Consider the following 21,132-nt stretch of genomic DNA (forward strand, 5'->3'; position numbering starts at 1 on the left):
AGCATTGATGATTCTACAATGATTCCACAGTTCTATCCTCTGTAACTACTGTTTAATTCTGATCTTTTCCCTGACTTTCAACCTGTTTCGATCCTGCAAGGACCTTCATACTCCTCCCTTGGTAGCTGTTTGGTATTGCCAATAACTTTGGAACAACAATAACTTTTTCCATGATACTTAATGAGTACTGGAAAAGTTTTTTCATGGGATGCCAACAATTAGGAATTGCAGCAGAGAAGCCTGTTTTAGGCAGGTGACTGCTTTGTGCAATTTACTAAGACACTGATCAGCTTTCTGCCACCCACAAGATTAGTTACAGAGGGAACTCAGTCTATTATCCTAAAGAGGTTAGTCAAAATTAAAGACTAGGGTAGACAAATGTACATAATTATGCAGAGAGAATTTGTATTAAAAATCTTTACTGTGCAAAGATATGCAATAATTTTCTTCTTTATTGAACACAACAGAATGCGTGTTCTTTTTTGTCTGCTTTCTTTCCCAGATTCAAACATGTTGCCGTCCAGTTTGTCCATATTGGGCTGGATCTTCAAATGGGACTTACTGCCCCATGTAGGTAGAGGTCTGCTGGATGCAAATTGTACAAAACCAGTGGTATCAAAACTTTTGTGGGCAGATGATACATATTTGCATGGGTTGACACTGTTTTCAAAAGGGTTAGAATTTACTAAGTACCCTAATTTCTTTTTTCAGCAAGCGTGAGTCCCTGCAGAGGCAGATAGTATCAGAGTTAATCCCGATTTGTCTATGTTGTTAAGATTACCTGGATTGCTGGGAATAGATGCTCGTATTCATCATCAGCCAGTAACAGCCTCAGCATACTCTGAAGGTGGCAGAAGTAATGTAATTACGAAACACTGAGAAGGGGTCAAAATTTTGAGTGAAAATGGGATGCCTTGAACAACTCTAAGGAATATAAAAAGTTTAGCAGTGTATGCTTAGGCATGTGATCTGTTTTAAACAAATGCAGAATACAGGATACAGAAGCTAACTGGGCTGTTGGTAAAGAGATTTATAATATTCAAATTTATGTGCTCACAAGCTTCAAATTCTGCTGTCAAAAAGGGGTAGTTCATACATTATACTATTTTTAATGCATTTTGTACAGACCAACAGTGGTGTCATGAACATTGCAAATTTATCTTTGCAACCGGGAAGTCTAGAAACAAAATTTCCCACCAAATTTGAAACCTCAATCTCTACAGGGAATAGGCATCAAAAAAACACTGGAAGAATAAAACATCTGAAAACACCCAGATACTCTTCAGGCTGTCAACAGGTGCATAGAGAATCTTGTTGCCAAACATTTCATTTCAGTCTATTTAGTAAACATTTTGAAAATATGGGAAACATCTACTGTTCCTAGACTTTGGATTTGTTGATAGTTTAAGAGAAAGAGACAAAAAGAGGCAAGTGATCACAGTATACAGTAATGGATCACATTCAGCTAAGAAGCTTAACTAAGAATTTTTAAGCAAAATACTTCACATGATTGAAACCAGCAGGTTATAACATTTCGTAAAGCATCTGGAGTTGCCTCTGTAGTACTGATCTATGGTAAGACTCCTCCTGTAGATTATTATAGCATATTACATTATAAAAAAGTCACTGTATCCAATTATTCATGAATGTATAGCTCAGTGTACAGTGCTTTTAATGAAATAGATTTGCAGACTGAAGTTAGTCTATTTCTGGCTGTAGCCGGAACACAAGTATGAGCAAGGTGCATCATAATAACAGACATTAAAGAAACCTTGTGATAGATAGATAGATGGATTTATGTTACTGTAGTCTTCTTCTATCTTGGAAAGTACAGCAGCTGGTGCTGACATAAGTCTATTTGGACTCCTTATTTAGTTCCTTAGGAAGACATTTTAAACTTGTCCTGAGTTTTGTCCTAAGTAGATCCCAAGTTTTTCCCCCTTCATAAAACCTGAGCCATGCCTAACAGCAATGCTTTAACGTGAGATGCTACTGTCTGCTGTTGGCTATTCTTTCTAAAAGCTTCCTTTCTATCTCAGAAAAAGATGCTAAAATAATTGTATCATCTACTGAGAGACTTTGAATTCTTAGCAGAAGACACAGCTTCTCTTCAAGGGGCTCTTGAAATCTCTCAAATATACTTCAATTGTTTTCCTGATAAATGAAATCGGGAGCCCTTAGCACACAGATCAACTTATTCAAAATGTACTACTGTAGATAGTAAGCCAGCTCCCAGTTGTGTGCCAGCCACATACTTATTTTCAATGGCCTCTGGTCTCAAAAGATTGTACCCTGTTGACCTCATGTCTGGCACATTTCCCACTATAGATGTAACATTCTTTCACTACAACAGGAGTTTCATCCTGCTGACATTCCTAAGGCATTCTTCTTATTGGTGATCCCAGCAGCAGATTGCACAGTACCCTTACATGCATTTGTGTGTTTATGCATGTGGATGCTGACATGAACCACAATGGAGTTCTAAACAGTGCCATTTAAAAGCAAAAGCAATTCCCCACTCCCTGTTTCCTCAGATGATGGTAGATCATGGAAGGGATGGTATCATAGTACCCTGTGGCAGCAGGTATCTTTCTCTCCAAACAATCCTGGCCCTCTCTGTTTACCTTGCCTAACACTTAGTGCTGCAGTCCCCAGAAGGATTTTTTGCTGTGCCTCATCATTTCTCTGCAAGTTTAAGTGAATTTTGTAATATCTTTTAATATACCATTTCTTGGGAGTTGCCAGAGAATGTTTATTAATATAAACATTAATTTTTGGTCTGGGAAATTCATAACAATTTTCACATAAAGAGATAATCTGTAACAGAGCAATCCCACAATAATAAAACAAAAATATTAAGACAATTTCTTAAAATAACACAGGTACAAACACAGTTGAAGAGCACAACATTAGAAAGCTGAAGCTTCAAGAAAATTGTATAGTAGGCAACCAAAATTAAACAGATAGGCACATTATTTCACAGACATGTTTCCTAAAGGTAGCTTCTTAGATGCTTTCCCAGGAAGGAGTTCATCTATCAAGTACTGTAAATCACAAATAATTTGTTGGACTGCCTCACATATGAACCTCCAACAGATCAAATTAGAAAGTGTGTGAATCAGACCATGATCAGGACTGTGAAGGTATTTATCTGGAAATCCATCCAAAGTCTAACTGTACAAGTGTGCAACTAAAGATCTGAGATACAAAGTTTGCCGGAGGCAGTCTAGTAACTCAACTCAGGTATCTGGAGCAAAACAAAAGCTAAGAGCTCTTGGTCACAAATTTCTTCACATCTGGCATAGACAACATAGGCAGGTATCATGGGGTGTGGAGCTCACGTGCCAGAAGTTTGCCCTGTTTTCCATTCTATTAGTCTAATGAAAAATGCAACTTAAAAATTGACCCTCCTTAGTTCATCTTAATTGTAAATCCAATTTTAACATTTGCAGTAGTAGAAAATAACATTTCCCTTTTCAGCTGAACATCTTAGATCTGCTGGAGTAAGCTGGAAAGTATTATTTTCCCTTTCAACAGTCACCACATTTATGAAGTTAAAGCTGCTTCATAAAACTCAACTTAAAATTTGTGCAGTTTGCAACAGAGTATTTCAGTTGTAAAGGGCCCTGACTACTTCTGGACAAAAGTTAGAGAGAGCCTCTTGTCAAGGACATTGCCAAATGCATCAAACACTGACAGGCAGGGTACACCAACCACCTTAAGGAAGCTTCTTCAAGCTTCTGCTGCTTAATCTCTTCTCTGGATGTAGAGTGCTCTCTCACTCTTCAAGATGACCTTTTTTTAATCACCTAGATCTTACAATATGGAGTAAGACACCTGCTATTAACTAGTGGGGTATTCCTGTCCTTAAAAATTAAAAAGTCAAGTTAAAGGCTTCTCTACAAGTTCATGCCATTTTACAAGCTGCAAGATACAAATTTATGAATGAAGCACAACATCCATGTAGCACGTAAAGGTTTTAGCCCTCAAAAAGTCATCTAGCCCTAGGGTTAAAAGACGTTAAGAGCCATAACAGTTAAGTTGCAAAAGGAAGTGGGAAAAGCTGATGAAAAATTTCCTTACCAGGCTATTTGACAAGGGTTAATATTAACTAATAAGCTTGTGAAATGCACTGTTGAACTTAAGGAGATCTCAGGGCCCCTCATCCCCTGAAAAAAACCCCACAGTCAAGAAACAGACTAATCATGCTGGAACACAGAATGTGATTGGGGTGGGTGTCAGAGTTGACAGTCACTAAATAACAGCCACTTCCTACCTTTGGAAGTACTGGATGACCTGTAAGTACTGATATGGTGTGACTTCTTGGTGATCTATTTTTATCTGAGCAATGTCAGGACTCCTTGCAAAGTTTCTGTGCACTGTTCACGTCAGAAAAGCAGTCCAATGACAAACAATGAAAAAAGTTTTATTTGCTCTGTATCTTGCAACAAGTCAAGTGTAATTATTCCACAGTATCTTCCTAAGTATAGTCTGTCATAAAATATGAACAAAAGCATCTTTTTAATGCATACACTATCTTCCAAGTTCTAAGAAAAAAATTATTATAACAGATTAAGAACAAACCTACAGCATTCTTTTACTTTAGCTGGTTCTGATACAGAGGCATACTTTTTTATTTGAGAATCAACTCCCAGAGACTTAGCTAATTGCACAGCATTTGTATCATCACTGATTAGTGTCCCAAGAGCCACAAGCAGTCTAAAAATGGCTTCAAGATCTTGAACAACTTCCATAACTGTGCTGATTACTGATAAACATTGAGCTTTGCCCTCAACGTTGTTGACTTTATGTAAACATACAGCATAGTTCAATGTCAGTGTGGCCAGTGCAATGTGGATGTTCTTATTATTGCCTGATTTTGTTTCTATTGCTTGTGTCATTATTTCATCCCTCTGTTCCATCATGAGCTTCTGGCCTGCATGGCTGACAAAACAATTGCAAAGAGCTCTAAGTGCCAACAGCTGGTTTGCTTGTTTGCCTTTAGGATTCAGAAATTTAAGGAGAAGGATGATAAATTGTACTTGCTCCTTTTCACTGCAGAAGTTTTCATTCACAGTGGGATGCCTGACAGACAATCTAAGAATGTCTAGAGCTGGAAAGACAATATCTAAGAAACAAAACAAAACAAAATTTTAGTATTAATACTGCATTATGTGTAAATTTATCAGTGAGTTTCTTTTAGATGCAGATCTTCTTATCCCTGCAGGTTTGGAAACAGACAGTAACAGTTTCATGGATAAGTAAAGCATAAATTGTTTCACATCCATAAAGACAAATATTGACAAATCCATTCTAGTAATGCTTCAATTATCGTTTAAAAAAAACCCATAATCCTTAATTTAGGATAAACATAGCACTTTGCAGAAAACCTTAAAATCTTTTCTAAAATCTCTAATTGATAACACTGAAGGCAAGCACAATATGGTGACTAATCCAAAAAAGTCTCTGAAAACTGAAAGTTGAGTGACTGAACATCCCTACATAGACAGCATCTCCCTTTGTCGTCATTCCATAAATTACAGTACAGTACAGCTACAATACTGCCTACAGGAAAAGAAAATAAATAATATGTTCTCAACTGAAGAGCTGTAAATCATTCTAAGGAAACTGAACTGAAAGCTTGTAATGTCCCTCCTTTCCCAAATTCTGAATACATATGTCTCTTTGGATCTACTACTGGTTTTCCAAATGCTTACAACCAAATCAAAGCTGAACCTGCCCAACTACTTATAGAGGTTTTTCCTGCAGATATGCAGAATATTCAGAATTAATGCTTTGTACAATATAAAGAGTCTGGAAGGCATGACATAAGCCATCACCAGCTCCTCATTATGCAAAATAGAGTTGGATTAAGTCATATTATAAAATGAGCATGAATTTTTAATACTGAAATGTTCTTCCTGTTAGTAGATCTTTAAATGCAATTTTAAAAAAGCAGCTCATTTTAACCATTCTTAGATATTTGTATATGCAAACAATCGTTTTTTCCAGAATGTGCTGTAACAACCAAATTAGATTTTCCAATTCATCTGTGGTGACAGTATTATTAAATGTAATTATATTACCTCTACTTACATTCTTCCAACATGTCATTTCACGAATGCAGTTTTGATCATATAACATAGCATCAGTAACTTCTTCTCTACCATGTTAAACAGGAGCTACTTTTGATTTTTTTACCCCATAATTTTTCTGCATGATTTCATCTCTCATTTGGCAACAGCTTAGGATGCCAAGTTTGCACTTCCTCACTCTATTTTCTGACAAGTCTCACACCTTTTTGAGGATGGCCCTGCTAATGAAATAATCATTACTTATTTTTATATCAAGTTTCCCCTTTATGTTTATTATTGTGCCAACAAAACTTGACATCCAATTACCAAATTTGTCCCTGAAGCTGATCACTGCTCTCAGCACCTTTTATTCATCTTCTCTTTTCTACTTGGGCTATCAAGTCTTTGGGACAGACTCAGTGTAACACACAGCATGATGAGACTTTTCATTCATGGTGAAGTACTGATGAGATGACACGTAAGTAAATTGTAAGAGTTTACCTTCTGGCCAGTTAACTGCTCTCCATAAGGTCTTAAGTTGCTGTGCCGTAGGTGTTTCCGTAGAGGTGCTGCATGTTGCAGACAGTAACTTTTCTAGGATTATCAAGTCATCTTCGGTAAGCTTATGTTCTTCAGCTGCACTGCCATTAAGTTCCTTTAATTTGCCTGTAATACCAAAAGAAGAGGCACAACTTTCCCAAAATAGAACTTCAGAAATCGAGATCTCAACTGAAATGCTACAAAAGCACTTTATAAACAAGTAACAACTATTGCAATTGAGTGGTTTTTGGGGGGGTCAGATTTTTAAACATGTTTTACAATTTCATAATTTACCATTTAAGTTTTAATTATCACAATCTTTGCTACTATTATTTTCACTTTAACAGCATAACACAAAGATTCAGAATTTGTAGAAAAATTTTAGAAAATGCCTACATAAAGATAAAAATGCAGAAAAGAGTCATAAGAACAGCAGAGTGTTCATAACTGAAATATAATTTCTTTTTGCTTTTTTATTAAGTAGTACAAAAAATAAAGGTACTATATGTTCTTAGTGTGATCACAATTTTTTTTTTATTTTTACTTCAATCATGTGATCATGTTTTGCTTACGACATGTGCTATATTCAATCTTCAGTGTGATTTAAAAATCCAAGTATTAGATTAATGTAATGGATCTATCATTAAGGAAAGTTTTTTTTTTTAAAGCTCAGTTAGTCGAGTTACTTCAAAAAAATTAAAAAAAATCCTTGATATTAAACCACTGACCCAGTATCTGCGTAGGATTGGCCTGGTCAAAGGTGACAGCATCCATCTTCGGAAAATAAATATTTTCAACTTTAGCTGCAGCTGACTGGTAGGCACCCATTCCTAAAGAAGGGCAATACAGAGCATTCAACAGTGCACCAAAGTGTCTGATATAGAACGATGTCCTAGCAGTAACTCTCTAGTGCTGCACATTACTCAGAAAAATATCCCTTGAAAAAAACCCTGAATGTCTATGCAAAGAGCTGTCATTCCTTACATTATTTTTACATTCAGGAGTTAAAACTGAAAGCAAAACCTTCACAAGCTGTTCCCCCCTCATGTAAAAGTTTACAAGTTGAAATTATTCATAGTCATTTCTTAATTATGTGAACTAAATACACAGTCGCTTATAGCAATGGCTATTGTAGTTAACACATGAAAATGGCAAGGGTCCTTTTAGGAAAAATATCCCTCTTGACCCTGAAATCCTGTAATTTTATTATTTTCATAATGAAAGTGTTTACATATTAGAAGATTTGCAGATATGACGAAGTTATGGCACATGCAACAGTAGCCTGAAATGTCCTTTTTTAAGCAGCAATATAAAGCTTTTATCATCACCTATAATGATTTCTTAAACTCACAGGTCATTTAGTCACTGATATTGTATAATGCTCATTAACTATATATCAGTTTTTCTGGTCAACAACATAACTAAAAGGATATCAATCATCCTCTCAGATTATTATTATACATTTTAAAGCTTGTGCACATGATTCCTGCATGCAAAGGCAGGCTCTGTTATCCTTATTTTATTATTAATTTCAGAGTATTATCAGCTTCAATCTGCTATTTTTAATATAGTATGAATTTGCATCAATGCAGAATTCATGTCAGAGAAAAAAAAAAAAAAAACTAACGATCAGGAATGTTTTTCACTGGCAGACATTGTCTCTTACCTGTAAATGGATCAACCCCACCTGCTGGAGGTACTGTGTTTGATGCTGAACCAGGAACATAGCGACCAGCACCTGACAAAGATGTCATGTTTTTAAACACCACCACGAATAAAGAGGTAATGTATACCTGTATTTAGTTACTATTTTTGAAACAAGACTATTAAAAGGGATTTTTCTGCACTAAAGGAATTACAAAGTAGTGTTCAATACTTCTTTAAGGATTAAATCCATGCCTGTGCGAAGATGTTGGTGGTGACATCATTCACAAGCTAAGTGAGCCCACAGCTGGGAGACACTGTGTCATCACTGGGGGACACCGTGGGATCTCTGGCACTCACAGGTGAAGAGAGCTTCAGCACAGCAGATACTTTATCCATGACAAGTTCCAGCAGGAGGGCACACTCCTCTGGCCTTGACTTTTTTTGTGTCTGAGCCATGAGTGGTTCTCCTGTGGGAGTTGGACTCTCTCGCACTGAGGTCTCCATCTGCAGAGACCCCAGAGCCACAAAAAACATGGAGAAGAAACAGCTAGACACATAAAGACTGTCAAGACTAGGAAGACTGAAGGCTGTGAGCTTTTGTAACAGCATAAAGGCTTCTGCTCTACCTGAAGATCTGCAACTGCAGAGCAGGCAGTGAGCACCCTGGCACTGGTGTGGACAAACACCCAGCAGTGATGTGTTAAGAGCTAGCTGAGACTGCACCTCATGTCTGCAAAAACAGGAAAGGCAAGCAGCAGTGATGGGAAGCAGAGTAACCTCCTGCAGGATAGGGAGGCACCTGCCTATGCATATGGCCTGGTAACTTGGGAGGTATGTGTCTGCTGGGGCAAGGATTCAGGATGCCACAGAGACACTGCCAAGCCTTGCCCAGCCTTCAGACTGTTACCCTGCTACTCTTCCACATGGCAATCAATGGTTTTGCCAAGGAGGTCTTGGAGGATATCAAGAGTGCTTAGAGAGCTCTGAGAACAAGGATGAAGAGTGCAGGGCATTTCTTTGTTACTCTGAACAAAGCAAAAATGCTTGAATAGAAATGGACTCATGAAGTGGGTCAGCCACTCACTGCATGGCTGGTTTTGCAGACAAGATTTTGGCATCAAGTGATTACAGGAACCTCTCTGAGGAGCAGGAGCTACTAATCAAGGATGGGAAAAGTCTGCCAATGCAGGGCTGGAACTGGGAATTTTTTTTTGTTATGTTTTTGCAAACAAGATTGCTAAACTAGTGAGGAGGACTTTACAATAGCTATACCAGTAAGGATCAGAATCTAAAATACAGGGGTCATGGTACCAGTAAAGATTATGTAAAAAAACACATAAAAATGAAAATAGAAAACTACCTCTATGAGTATACCCAATCTTGTATATGAAGTCTGGCATATGAAGTCTGGCAAAACAAAATGTTTAGGTCCTTACTCTTCTGCTGTAGTGGACAGAGTGACATGAGGCAAACCCAACAGCAGAGGGCTTAGCTCTGCTGAACAGATCTCAGTATGCTTTGCAGTGGCAGAGCCCACCTTACCAGGCTGTTCCACACTTCTGCCCCAAACAGAGAACTGCAAGAAACAGCTGTCCAGGGCTTAACACGGGATGCAACAGACTACCTGACTCGTGTACCTTAAGTGCTGGCCAGACAGATATGAATTTTACATTACCTGTAAATGGGTCTGCCCCAGGTATTGTACTCGATCCAGATGAAGAGCCTGGAACGTAACGTCCAGCACCTAGTCAAAGAGTGAGAAAAGCCATGACTATTAAACACATCTTGATGTTATTCAAATCCAGAGAGGGGTAACAAAGCTGGTGAAAGGTCTGGAGTGCCTATCCTATGAGGAGTGGCTGAGGGAGCTGGGGTTGTTTAGTCTGGAGAAGAGAAGGCTCAGGGGACACCTTATCTCACACTACAACTCCCTGAAAGGAGGCTCTAGACAGCTGGGGATTGGCCTCTTCTCCCAAGCAACCAGTGACAGGAGGAGAGGGCACAGCCCTAAATTGCACCAGGGGAGGTTTAAGTCGGACATGAAGAAGAATTTCTTCACAGAAAGAGTGATTAGATATTGGAAGGAGCTGACCAGGGAGGTGGTGGAGGTGTTTAAGGGAAGACTGAATGTGTGGCACTTAGTAACATGGTCTAATTGACATGGTGGTGTTCAGTCATAAGTTACTCGATCTCAAAGGTCATTTCCAACTTAGTTACTTCTGTGACAACTGCAGCTCTCAGAGTTACATATAAACTGACAAGTATGTATTCCCATTTCCAGTCTGTTGCAAGGAAAAGATTTAACTCAATTATTTTAATGCTATTTTCTTCTTAAATTCATCTTTGTGAAATTAATTGAATTAGTTTGTTTTGTAAATGTTATAAACAGGATGTAATAGATTAACATGGTTAAGCTTATCAGTAATCAACTTGTTCTGTTCTCCTTCCTGCCTGAAATAGGCCATTTATGTATTTCACTAAGTTTTGATTAATTCTCTGCCTAAATTTTTGTATTTTATTAATTGCCTTAAAAGCATCTGGCACTTAATGTATGAAAACTAGACCTTTCTTAAACTGAAAAAAATACTAGACTGAAAAATACAACTGGCTTGATTAGAATTTTGATGAAGATTTTTCTTTTTTTTTTTTTTCAGAACTATCTGTGCCTTTGCCCTCAATCATTTAAGGATATGAAAATATCTGCAGAATTTCAAGAGCTACAACACTGAAGTCTGCCTGGGCAGACAATTCTATGAGTTTCAACAAAGCCAAGTGCGGGGTCCTGCCTCTAGTCAGAACAACCCCGTGCAGAGACACAGGCTGGGGGCAGTGACTGCAAAGCTGCCCAGCAGAGTGTGCCTATGTGGCCAAGAAGGACAACAGTATCTTGGCTTTTATCCCAGCAGGACCAGGGCAGTGACTGCCCCTCTGTACTTGGCCCTGGTGAGGCCCACCTCAAATCCTGTGATCAGTTCTGGGCCCCTCATGACACTGAACACATTGAGATGCTGGATCAAGTCCAGAGAAGGGCAATGGAGCTGGTGAAGGGTCTGGAGCACAGGTCTTATGAGAAGCAACTGAAAGAACCAGGGTTAAGTGGTGCAGGTGGATCTTACTGCTCTCTACAACTATTTGAAAGGTATTGAGGTGGGGGTCAGTCTCTTCTCCCAGTAACAAGTGACAAGATGTGAAGAAATGGTCTCAAGCTGCACCAGGAGAGCTTTAGATTAGATACGTACTGGATTAGATATACTGGAATGGTGGTCAGGCATTGGAATAGACTGCTTAGGGAAGTATCTGAGTCATCATCCCTGAAGTATCTAAAGAACTATGTGGATATGGGGATATGATTTAGGGGTGAACATGGAAGTGGCCAGCTAATGGCTGAACTGAATATTCTTAGAGGTCTTTTCCAATTTTAATGATTCTATGATTCTGTGAAAGTGGAATGGATTGAAAACTGATGGAACAACCACGGCCAGAGGATGGTCATCAGTGCAACAACATCTACTGGAAGCCAGCCACTGGTGGTGTACCCCAGGAATCAGTACTGCATCCAGTCCTGCTCCACATCTTCGCTAATGATGGTGTGGAAGATCAGTCAGAGTGCATCCTCAACAAGTATGCTGAAGACACAAAACTTGGAGGAGTATCTAATATCATCACTTAAGTTTAAAATATTTACCTGTAAATGGATCTGAAAATTGATTACTTGTACTCAACAGTGTTTGCCCCTTAGTGTTGTCCATAATAAACTTGGCCACCTGATCCAGAAACATGGGATTTAGATCATTCTTTTGCAGGAAGTTGTATGCAGTCAGCCAAGGATCATCAGTGATGTTATATGGCAGTTTGTAGGAAGGCCCATTTTCATTTACATCAATGGTAAAAACATAGTCATATTCCTTTAAGTGGAATAAAAATAAAAACACATTAGAAGCCTTTCAGCACTTTTTACATAATGATGTATTAAATGCAGTCTAACAGTGGCCCAGACCTAAGCCTAAAAACTTAAAACACTGCTACTTACAGAACATATCAGCAATATTCTCCCGAGAGACTGCAAGTAAACATTTGCTGATTTAGGGTAAACACTAAACATTACTTAGCAACAGCCAAAAACATCATTGTGTTGTAACACTGTTGCTATACTATATCCAAAACATACAGCATTGTACCAACTGCTAAGAAGAGTATGAACTCTGTCTTGGCCAAAACCATGACAGACTTAAACCTGTATTTTCCAGAATTCTCGTTTAAGAGGAGCAGAGTAAAACAACGTATCATTATAATGTGTGTACAGATATATTACAAAATAAAGATGCATCAGGTCACTCTCATGGACACCTCTGGCTCCCTCCAAAGCTATAGAGCAATCAGATACCTCAAGACATTTCAGTCTTAAAAGCGCACTTCTAATGCTAGCAAACAATTTCCTAATGTTTTTTTAAAATCTGTGAGACTGAAAATCAGTATCTTGGAGGCCTTTCTTCTGTGGTGGAACCTGACAAGCTTTTCTGTGTATATTTCAGTAAAGGAAATATTTTTCAGCTTATGTGTCTTTAGGTCAGCATACCTGTCTTTAGGTTCAGTAGTTACTACAGAGAAGAGGTACAGAAGGTCTGGCACCTAACATTTTAGGTAAGCCTGGCATTGTAAATTATGAAGTTCATTTCCTTTGGGAAGGATATTAAAACTAACTTCTCAACTCCTCATTAACAATAAATACAATAGAACTTGACAATTTCTCTACTAATGGTTTACCTTTCTCCAAAATAATTTCTGTCCACTGGCTTGCTCATTTTACAAAATGTGTTTCATAAGTAATAAAGTAAACTCTACTTACTTACGCTTTTACCTCTGAGATCAAAGGTAAAAAAAAGTTTCTGTTTTCTAATACAGGTATTTTTCAAATACCTGTTTTCTAAATTATATTTTATATGAACAAAGACCAGTTACTTAAGAAAGAATGAAACAAATTAAAGTTTGCATATACCTTTCCTTCAAATAAAACTCTTCCAGATGTTTGTTGTGTGGCTCCAGAAGAACCAACAACATCACCAATCTTTATCCATCTTCCTTCACTAACACTCCATTGATATGCTTCTACTTTCCCATTATCTTTAATAAGTCGTGTCTGTCCATCTCTTGTTCCTGTAGACAGGAGTTGAAACAATTTCAAGGATATTATTTACTTTAGGAGAGAAAAATATTTAAATGGTGCTCAGCTTTAAAAAATTTAAAATAGTTCAACACTTGAAGCAACAGCACAGAAATTAAGTAGATCCATGGTTTAACCCCAGATGGCAACTAAGCACCACACAGACACACCCACTGGCCTCATGGTTGGGGTGCAGGAAAGAAACAGATTAATATAAGTTAAAAATTTGGCAATTGAGATACAATTAAAAAGGTAAATCAAAAACCACAGACACAAGCAAAGCAAAATAAGGAATTCAGACACCAATTCCCATGGGCAGGCAGGTGTTTCGCTGTCTCCAGAGGAGCAAGGCTCCATCAGGCTGAACTGTTACTTGGAAAGACAAACACCAACATTCCAAACATCCCCCCTCGCTTCCTTCTTCTTCCCCTAGTCTATATGCTGAATAGTATGGGATATCCCTTGGGTCAGCTGGGGTCAGCTGTCACAGCTGTGTCCCCTCCCAGCTCCCTGCACACCCCCAGCCTCCTTGCTGGTGGGATGCTTGAGGAGCAGCAAAAGAGTTAGCTATGTGTTATCCCTGCTCAGAAATGACAAAACAGCCCTGTGTTATCAGCTCTGTTTTCAAGCACAAATCCAAAACACAGGCCCATATTAGCTACTATGGAGAAAATCAACTCTATCCCAGCAAAAACCAGACAAAATACTACATCTCACAACAAGAACAGCAGCAATCTTAATGAGCATTTTACAATTATGATAACAGTATCTGCCAGCAGACTAGTGGCCAAACCAATACTTAGGTCAAATACTTCAGAAGTTTATCAGCTTGTCAGTGAGATGACAATTAAGAAAAGTGATATTCTCCCACAGTCTAACAAGATGCAAAGTTTCATATGGGTGTAAGATCTGTGCCACTTCCTGATCATAGCCAAGGGCTGAAGTCACCAGTTACTTCACCTTGGGAAAAAATATTTGTCTCTTTAAGAATAATATTTACTACTGCTTCTACTGCATTCTCAAGAACCCCTCAAGTACCTACGAAGTGTGAACCAAGCCCATCAAGACTATCTGTCAAGCCAAAAGCTAAAGCAGAAAATTTGCATTTCTACATTTACTAAGAAAAAAACCCGCACACTCAGTACTCCTTTTACAAATTACCTGTTTCACATACTCTTGGTACAGCTGGCAGAACAGATAGAAAACATCTCAAACATACTGTTGCATCCATTCCACCTTTTTCTAAATTATCTCCTCGGAGAATAAAAAAAACCCAAAAACCAAGAAAACCTTGAGTCCTTGTCATGGTTTGACATGGAAGTGAATTTTTTCAAGAAGTTGGGTCAAACCAATCAGTGGTCAAGTTTAGATATTGGCATGTGGGGTGACCACTGAAGGTATGGACACGCCTCTGAGAATACAGGGAGTTAAAAGCAAGAACTCCCAAGAGCCCACTCTCTTTGGTTCTGGTCAGGGTGCTGTGCAGATCTCCCCTGCCCAGCCATGGGGCTGGGTGGGGGAGGGGAAGCCACAAGGCCTGGTCGAGGTGAGCCGAGGGGTAGAAGGACTGGAACCGAGCCAGCTCCTGTGGACGGAAGGGTGGAGAGAAGCGGAGATGGAGATGCCTTTGTGTCCCCCCCACCTCCAGAGGGAAGTGACAGAGAGTCTGGACAGCGCCTGTAACTTTGCCGGGGAGGAGAAAGAGAAGGGGCAGGGGGAGGTGCCCACCTTTGACCTTGGGAATCGGCTGCTGGGCAGAGATTTCAGCCATCTGGGGAGTCTGAACTTTTAACCCTTTCCTGGGAAATGAAGGCTTTGTAAAATACTACTCCTCCTTGATTTGAAATAGAAGAGAGACAGTCTGGGATCTGAGATGTTGGAAGAGGAAATTTCTGGGTGGGAGGAGATGATGGAGTGGCTTGTGGCTGGACTTTTCTTGTTAGCCATAGACTGAACCAAATTCTCCTGCAACAGAGACTGCATTTAGGGGGATGCAGTGGTTGGCCAAGAGACCTGCTTCAGTGACTGCGAACAGAGGAATGGAAAGAACAGAGGAAAGCTGAGGAGGGTGTGGTGATGCCCTCTGTCTTCAGGAAGAAGATGATCTCTGTTCTTGAGACCCTTGGCCCCAGGGGAGGAAGAAAATGGGGGTGACTGTAGTGCCAAGATGAGAAACTGAACTGTTGTTTCTTTTGGTCCATGGCAAAGCATCCTTAAAGGAGCCCTATGGGCAGTCTGTCCATGCACGGTGGTGAGAGCACTGTGACATGGAAAGGAGAGTGTCACCATGGCAGATTTTCTCCGGGCAGTTGCCATGTGTGACATGGAGACACAAGAGTGGCAATTGTGTTTCCTAGGGGAGTCTGTGGTGCAAGAGAGACTTCTCTCTCCTTTGAGGGACTGAGTGTTGATTATCTGAAGGGTGGCAACTTGATTAGGAATCCTGGGTGGGGTCTCACTGTGGGTTTGTTTGGAAGTTGGGTGGGAGGAGGAGGAGTGTTTTGGAGGGTCTTCATCCTGGATTTAGTGTCTGTGTTTTTTATAGTAGTAGTAGTCTAATAAGGTTTTTTTTTTTCTTTTGTTATTAAGCTTGGGCCTGCTCTGCTCTGTTCCTGATCACATCTCACAGCAATTATTTGGGAAAGTGCATTTTCATGGGGGCGCTGGCATTGTGCCAGCGTCAAACCATGACAGTCCAGTTTCCAAAAGAATCTGTGAAACGATACCAGAGCAAAATTAAGCCATTTCCTTTCCTATCAAAAGGGATTAAAGCTTTAAGTTTGGAAACTATCAGAAGCTTCAATTCCTCAAACCAAGACTTGGAGGCACCTCTAATATGACAGAAGTACAATAACTTACCAGGATCCTTAAGGTGTTCTCTTCCAGGAAGGTCATCAGCATTGATATCTCCTAAATCACCAGTTTTAGGGTCAATGGATGCTTGGGCAAGCTCATTTTCAAAAGCCTGAATCTCCTCAGCACTTGCTGTACGTTCCAAGGACTCCGTAAACACCCTTATAATTCCATCACTGAACGGAGAAAAAACATTCAAATAGAAATATTATTTTAAATATCACAATGACTGCATAAATTCTAATGGTGACTTCTGTGTCACAAGAAACCATCACTACTTCCAACTACCCCTCCAAACTACTGTTACGAAAGGAATTCGCTCTCATACTAAAACCATACAGAGAAGGTATCAAGCAGGTAACCCTGTCTCCAGAATAATTTTAAAATCAAGATACAATATGCCTTTCAAAAGAGTTCTTTATACCATGCTTACTAAATTTATTCTCACATCTATTCATGATTTACCACATTTCCAAAGAACTCACTCTACCTTTGTGAGTGACAAAAAAATTACTTCTTGAATGAAGTGTAGTGCATGTTTAAATTTAACACAAACACACTCCGATGGCTTTATTTTTAAATATAAATGAAACTGACATCCAAAGTGATACTGGCAATTTCTTCAAGGATTGTCAGATTTGGATCTACAAATATATTGAAAGTAAAACTTCGGATACCTTGCACCAACTACGATGTCACCATTGTCTAAGACACAGCAGCACCATACAGACTGAGCTGGGAGTCTGATTGTTTGAGCACATTCCCCTTGTTTCCAGATTCTAAGAGATCTATCCTCTCCAGTTGTCACAAAATCTGAAAATAAAAAGATATAAAAAACTTTTGAAGTATGTTTTTAGCATAATGTGATAGTAAATGACATTCTGAAACTAGGTATCTGAAAATCACAACAGTAAAAGAACCTTTTTGCAATTTAGTACTTCTCTCAATTACAAGTAGAGAGCAAAAACAAATCCACTGTTCACTTGCCTTCTCAAAAAATCTAAAATGCATAAATTGCAGATTAAGCAGACAGACAGTGAATAAAACTGTGCCTAAGACAAAAAAGATCCCCTCATCCTTTAAAGGGCTCGAACAATTTTATAATCATCTTGCTCTATACTTGTATAGGTTCACATTTGCTTCAAAGTGAGTTTTGGAAGGTAAGCCTGCTTTATCAGGAAACAGACATAAAGCATTTTGAAAAGTCTACAAACTCCTCAATGAGGACTTTCAAGGCATAGGAGGTCTACAGTATATGCATCAACCCATATATATGCACTATACCTGTTGAACAAATGTGCAAGTGTCCCATACACCACACAAATGTCACTGACTTGGAATTTCTTATGCAACTGGCTCAACAGTTAGTTCTGAACCTCTAAATCTCTAACTCTGAAAACAAATGTAATTAAGCCTCATAACATAAAATTCTTAGCCTAAACTACATTAATGTGCATTGTGGAAGTATCTAAATTTACATTATCTCAAACTGGCATGCCACACATTACTAGTTTACTATTCTGCAACAGCACCAAAATACAGGTGGCAGCTAAGACAATAGTTTTGCCTACTGTTTCATCTAAGTTTTGCTTAAGCCTTCAATTAGCCCTAACCCAGGACCTTTTATACCACATACTGCCAGAGCAATTTTGACAGCAGTGCAACTTGGAGTCAATCTCAATGTATTTTTTCATCTATTTACACTAGGTGTAAGAAAAAAATTAAATACTACTGGCATTCTTTAGTTGTGGCAGTGGCACAGAACATCAGAATACACACCCTGCCATTTCATTTTGAAGAATGTTGTGTAACAGTCAGGAAGGAATCCTACCTTTACATCGAGGGAAGACAGAGATGCTGTATATATAATTTGTATGTCCATAATACACCTGCAGACACTCGCCAGAGATCTGCCATCTTCGAACACTAGCATCATTAGCACAGGAAAGGAACTCCATTTCACTGAGAATAGCTAAACCCCTCACACAATCATCATGTCCTTTACAAAAGGAAGAGAAAATTTTAATGCAGTTATTGTCTCCATTAGCAGCAGTATAACACTTTTGTATAGCTCACATCTAAATCAAAGCAACAAATCTTTGTAGGAACAGTCAGGAAAAAAAAAAGAATTGCTCACAATTCTCTGAAAAATTTCTTAATTTTTTAGAAGTCATGTGGCTTCTGGGCATACAACTAGACTTCAAAAGTCATTCAAAAGTCATGCCAAGACTGGGCATTCAAGACTTTAAAAATCCTGCCTAAATATTGTTCAGTTTACCTATGCTTTTGTAAGATTTTAATGTTTGTTCTCTTTTGACAAGGATAGACCACACCAATGAAATTATCAACTGCAGCAACATTTACCAGTGAATGTTCTTTCACATCTGCCTGCCTTCCACAGTTTTATAGTTTTGTCAGCTGAACCAGTCAACATTAATCCCTGTTCAGGAAGTATCTTCACTGCCCATATTGCAGCTGTGTGACCCTGCAAAAATCCCAACATTGTTAAGACTTGTCAGAATCAAATTCAGAGTACTTATTTCATATTCATGTAGAGGAACTTCATACCTGTAATGTCATCATACATTTGTCATTCAACCAGACTTTTGCTGTTGTATCCCATGATCCACTTAATAATGTGCCAAATTTCCCAGATGAAAGGCTGCAAACTGAAAAGAACATTTAAGTCAGAACTTAAATGACAAGTACCCTGCACTGCCACAAATCTTATGCCAGCAATTTCAAGAGATTAATTTAAGAGGATTTATTTGGTATTAGTAGCATATTTAGTGTTGAGGAGTCTAGAGAAGAATTAAGCAAACTGTAGCTGCATTGCAACCTAGAAAGAAGCTGCTTAAAATTCTCTTTATTTTAGGTTTAAAAAATTGAAATATTTTTGCCACTCCTGGTTTTAAATTTCTCTTAGTTACAGATCTCTTCTCTTGGACTAGAATATGATGACAAACAGGTGAGATAACTAGTGAAGACACACAATTAATGCAAATGTGTAATTTTTAAGAGAAAGAAAAGTTTTGTCTATAGGTATTCATTTATGTCTTCAAATGAGTTATTTCATATGAAAAATACTTAGCTCACCTTCTTGAAGGGCAAAATACTACCACCAAGAAACTGTGGTGACATTCAAAGATTTAGTAGAAAGGCAATCTGCAAATGCTCCAATAACACAGTGTAAAACTCTCTATTTAAAGCACTAATTAATATTAAATACTCATCTAAGTAGCAAAATGGGCAGAGGAAGTTTATTTAGGAAGCTCATTTTTTTTCTACTTGTATCACCTTTGACAAAAAAATACTACATGAAGAATGAACTGCTTCTTAAAAGTGCAATTCTTGACAAAAGGGTAATCAATCTGTGAATTGCCAGGAATTCAGAGAGACAGTTAAAGTTCAAACATTCATCAGGATAAACTTGGAAGTTCTTGCAATGAATGGTCACTGCATGAATTAAGATTATATAATCCTATTTGCAGAGGACATAACTAAACAATTTGCTACATTATATACCAAATAAATCAAAACTGAGTTTTATAAATTCAATTTAATTTCCTCTCTAATAAGTCACGTTAACTTTTATGTAAAAAATTCCAAAGTACAATTACTACATACCTGTGTTTTTATGACCCTTAAGGATGTAAAGAGGAGCTGGGTTGTCAACTGTAAAAATGCAAATATTATGATCATTGCCACCAGTTGCAATCAGCCCACGAGGATAGAGGTCACTTGGAGGTATGACGCATACGCAAGATACAAAATTTGAGTGGCCACTCATACAGTGCATCTCAGCAAAACCCCTGTTAAGACTTAAACACAGATGATAAACAGTTTAGAATCATGACAGGAACCGTACTTTATTTGAGTAAATTACAATTCTTTAATCAATAACTATGCTTGCCTTGCGCTGTGTATTTACTATGGATGACCTAGAAATAATGAAATTTAAAACAAAAATTACATCCCAGAATTCCTCCCCATACACAATGTCTAAAGCTTTCCACTTATTTTTCAATGCAGTGGTAGGCCTGGAAGGACTTACGTTTTTTCTTGCTCATTGGCAAGCGCTATGCCAAATTTGATCAGAAATAGCTACAGCTTGTCTTTATGGCATCTTTTTATATCTGAAAACTCAAATGTATATCTAAGTGCACACTAAAGTAAGAGCACACAAATGAAGTTTAATGCCTGCCAAGTGTATTCACCGGCTCTTCATTAGGAGTACTAAAGAGGAATAAAAGTTAAACAGATCATAACTGACTCAACCAGCACCCTCATTTCTTCACCCTGAGCCAATCTCAGTAGTTACAGCACTAAGTGAAAAAAGCTACTTATTCCCATAGACTAAATATGCAGGTTGTGGTGCTGTGTGCTTGTTTTCTTTTCTTGTGTTTGTTCCCTGCCCTCAAAAACACAAGCTATCATACTGTTACCCTTCAAACCCTAATGCTTGGCAATCTTGAAATATGTAAGGAAATCACAATACTCTTCTAAATTCTAAAACATCTCACCTTAAGGCACATAGAACAAATCACAGAAGGCAACATCTCTTCTTGGAAAAGGTGAACCAAAATAGCACACAGCACTGTGCTCACCCACTGAACCCTGACTACTGTCGTCCCTGAGCCTTCAAAGGAGAGAGGCATAATCGATATCAACATTATAAGTTGATACAACTAAGTTATGTCTTCTTCCTTACAAAGTTCTCAAAAACTATGGTTTAGAACTAGAATTCCTTTCCTGCTGCAAATTTATGTGCAATTTAGCAAGTTCTTTCTCTTGTGATGAGAGATTTAATAAGACCCACTTAGTTAGTTTTTCTTCACCTCAGCCACAGAGCTCCAG

General features: G+C 38.4%; 1 protein-coding gene across 2 annotated transcripts in view; it reads right to left on the minus strand.

The window, feature by feature from the left end:
* PLAA (phospholipase A2 activating protein) overlaps positions 1-21,132 on the minus strand; it is a 256,162-nt gene that overhangs the window by 233,720 nt on the left and 1,310 nt on the right. The window contains exons 2-14 of one of the 2 annotated variants that reach the window (XM_068176700.1): positions 19,903-20,096; positions 18,844-18,944; positions 18,640-18,760; positions 18,107-18,274; positions 16,953-17,088; positions 16,282-16,451; positions 13,258-13,415; positions 11,947-12,166; positions 9,937-10,005; positions 8,281-8,352; positions 7,343-7,444; positions 6,576-6,740; positions 4,533-5,128 (exon numbers count right to left, since the gene is read on the minus strand). In XM_068176700.1, the coding sequence (XP_068032801.1) occupies positions 4,563-5,128; positions 6,576-6,740; positions 7,343-7,444; positions 8,281-8,352; positions 9,937-10,005; positions 11,947-12,166; positions 13,258-13,415; positions 16,282-16,451; positions 16,953-17,088; positions 18,107-18,274; positions 18,640-18,760; positions 18,844-18,944; positions 19,903-20,096 (2,242 nt within the window). In that variant the 3' untranslated portion in view covers positions 4,533-4,562. Of the gene's footprint in view, positions 1-3,356; positions 5,129-6,575; positions 6,741-7,342; positions 7,445-8,280; positions 8,353-9,936; positions 10,006-11,946; positions 12,167-13,257; positions 13,416-16,281; positions 16,452-16,952; positions 17,089-18,106; positions 18,275-18,639; positions 18,761-18,843; positions 18,945-19,902; positions 20,097-21,132 lie in introns of those variants that run through there. The other variant, XM_068176699.1, reaches the window with a different exon arrangement.

This window comes from Anomalospiza imberbis, chromosome Z (genome assembly GCF_031753505.1).
Source record: "Anomalospiza imberbis isolate Cuckoo-Finch-1a 21T00152 chromosome Z, ASM3175350v1, whole genome shotgun sequence".
Lineage (NCBI taxonomy): Eukaryota > Metazoa > Chordata > Aves > Passeriformes > Viduidae > Anomalospiza > Anomalospiza imberbis.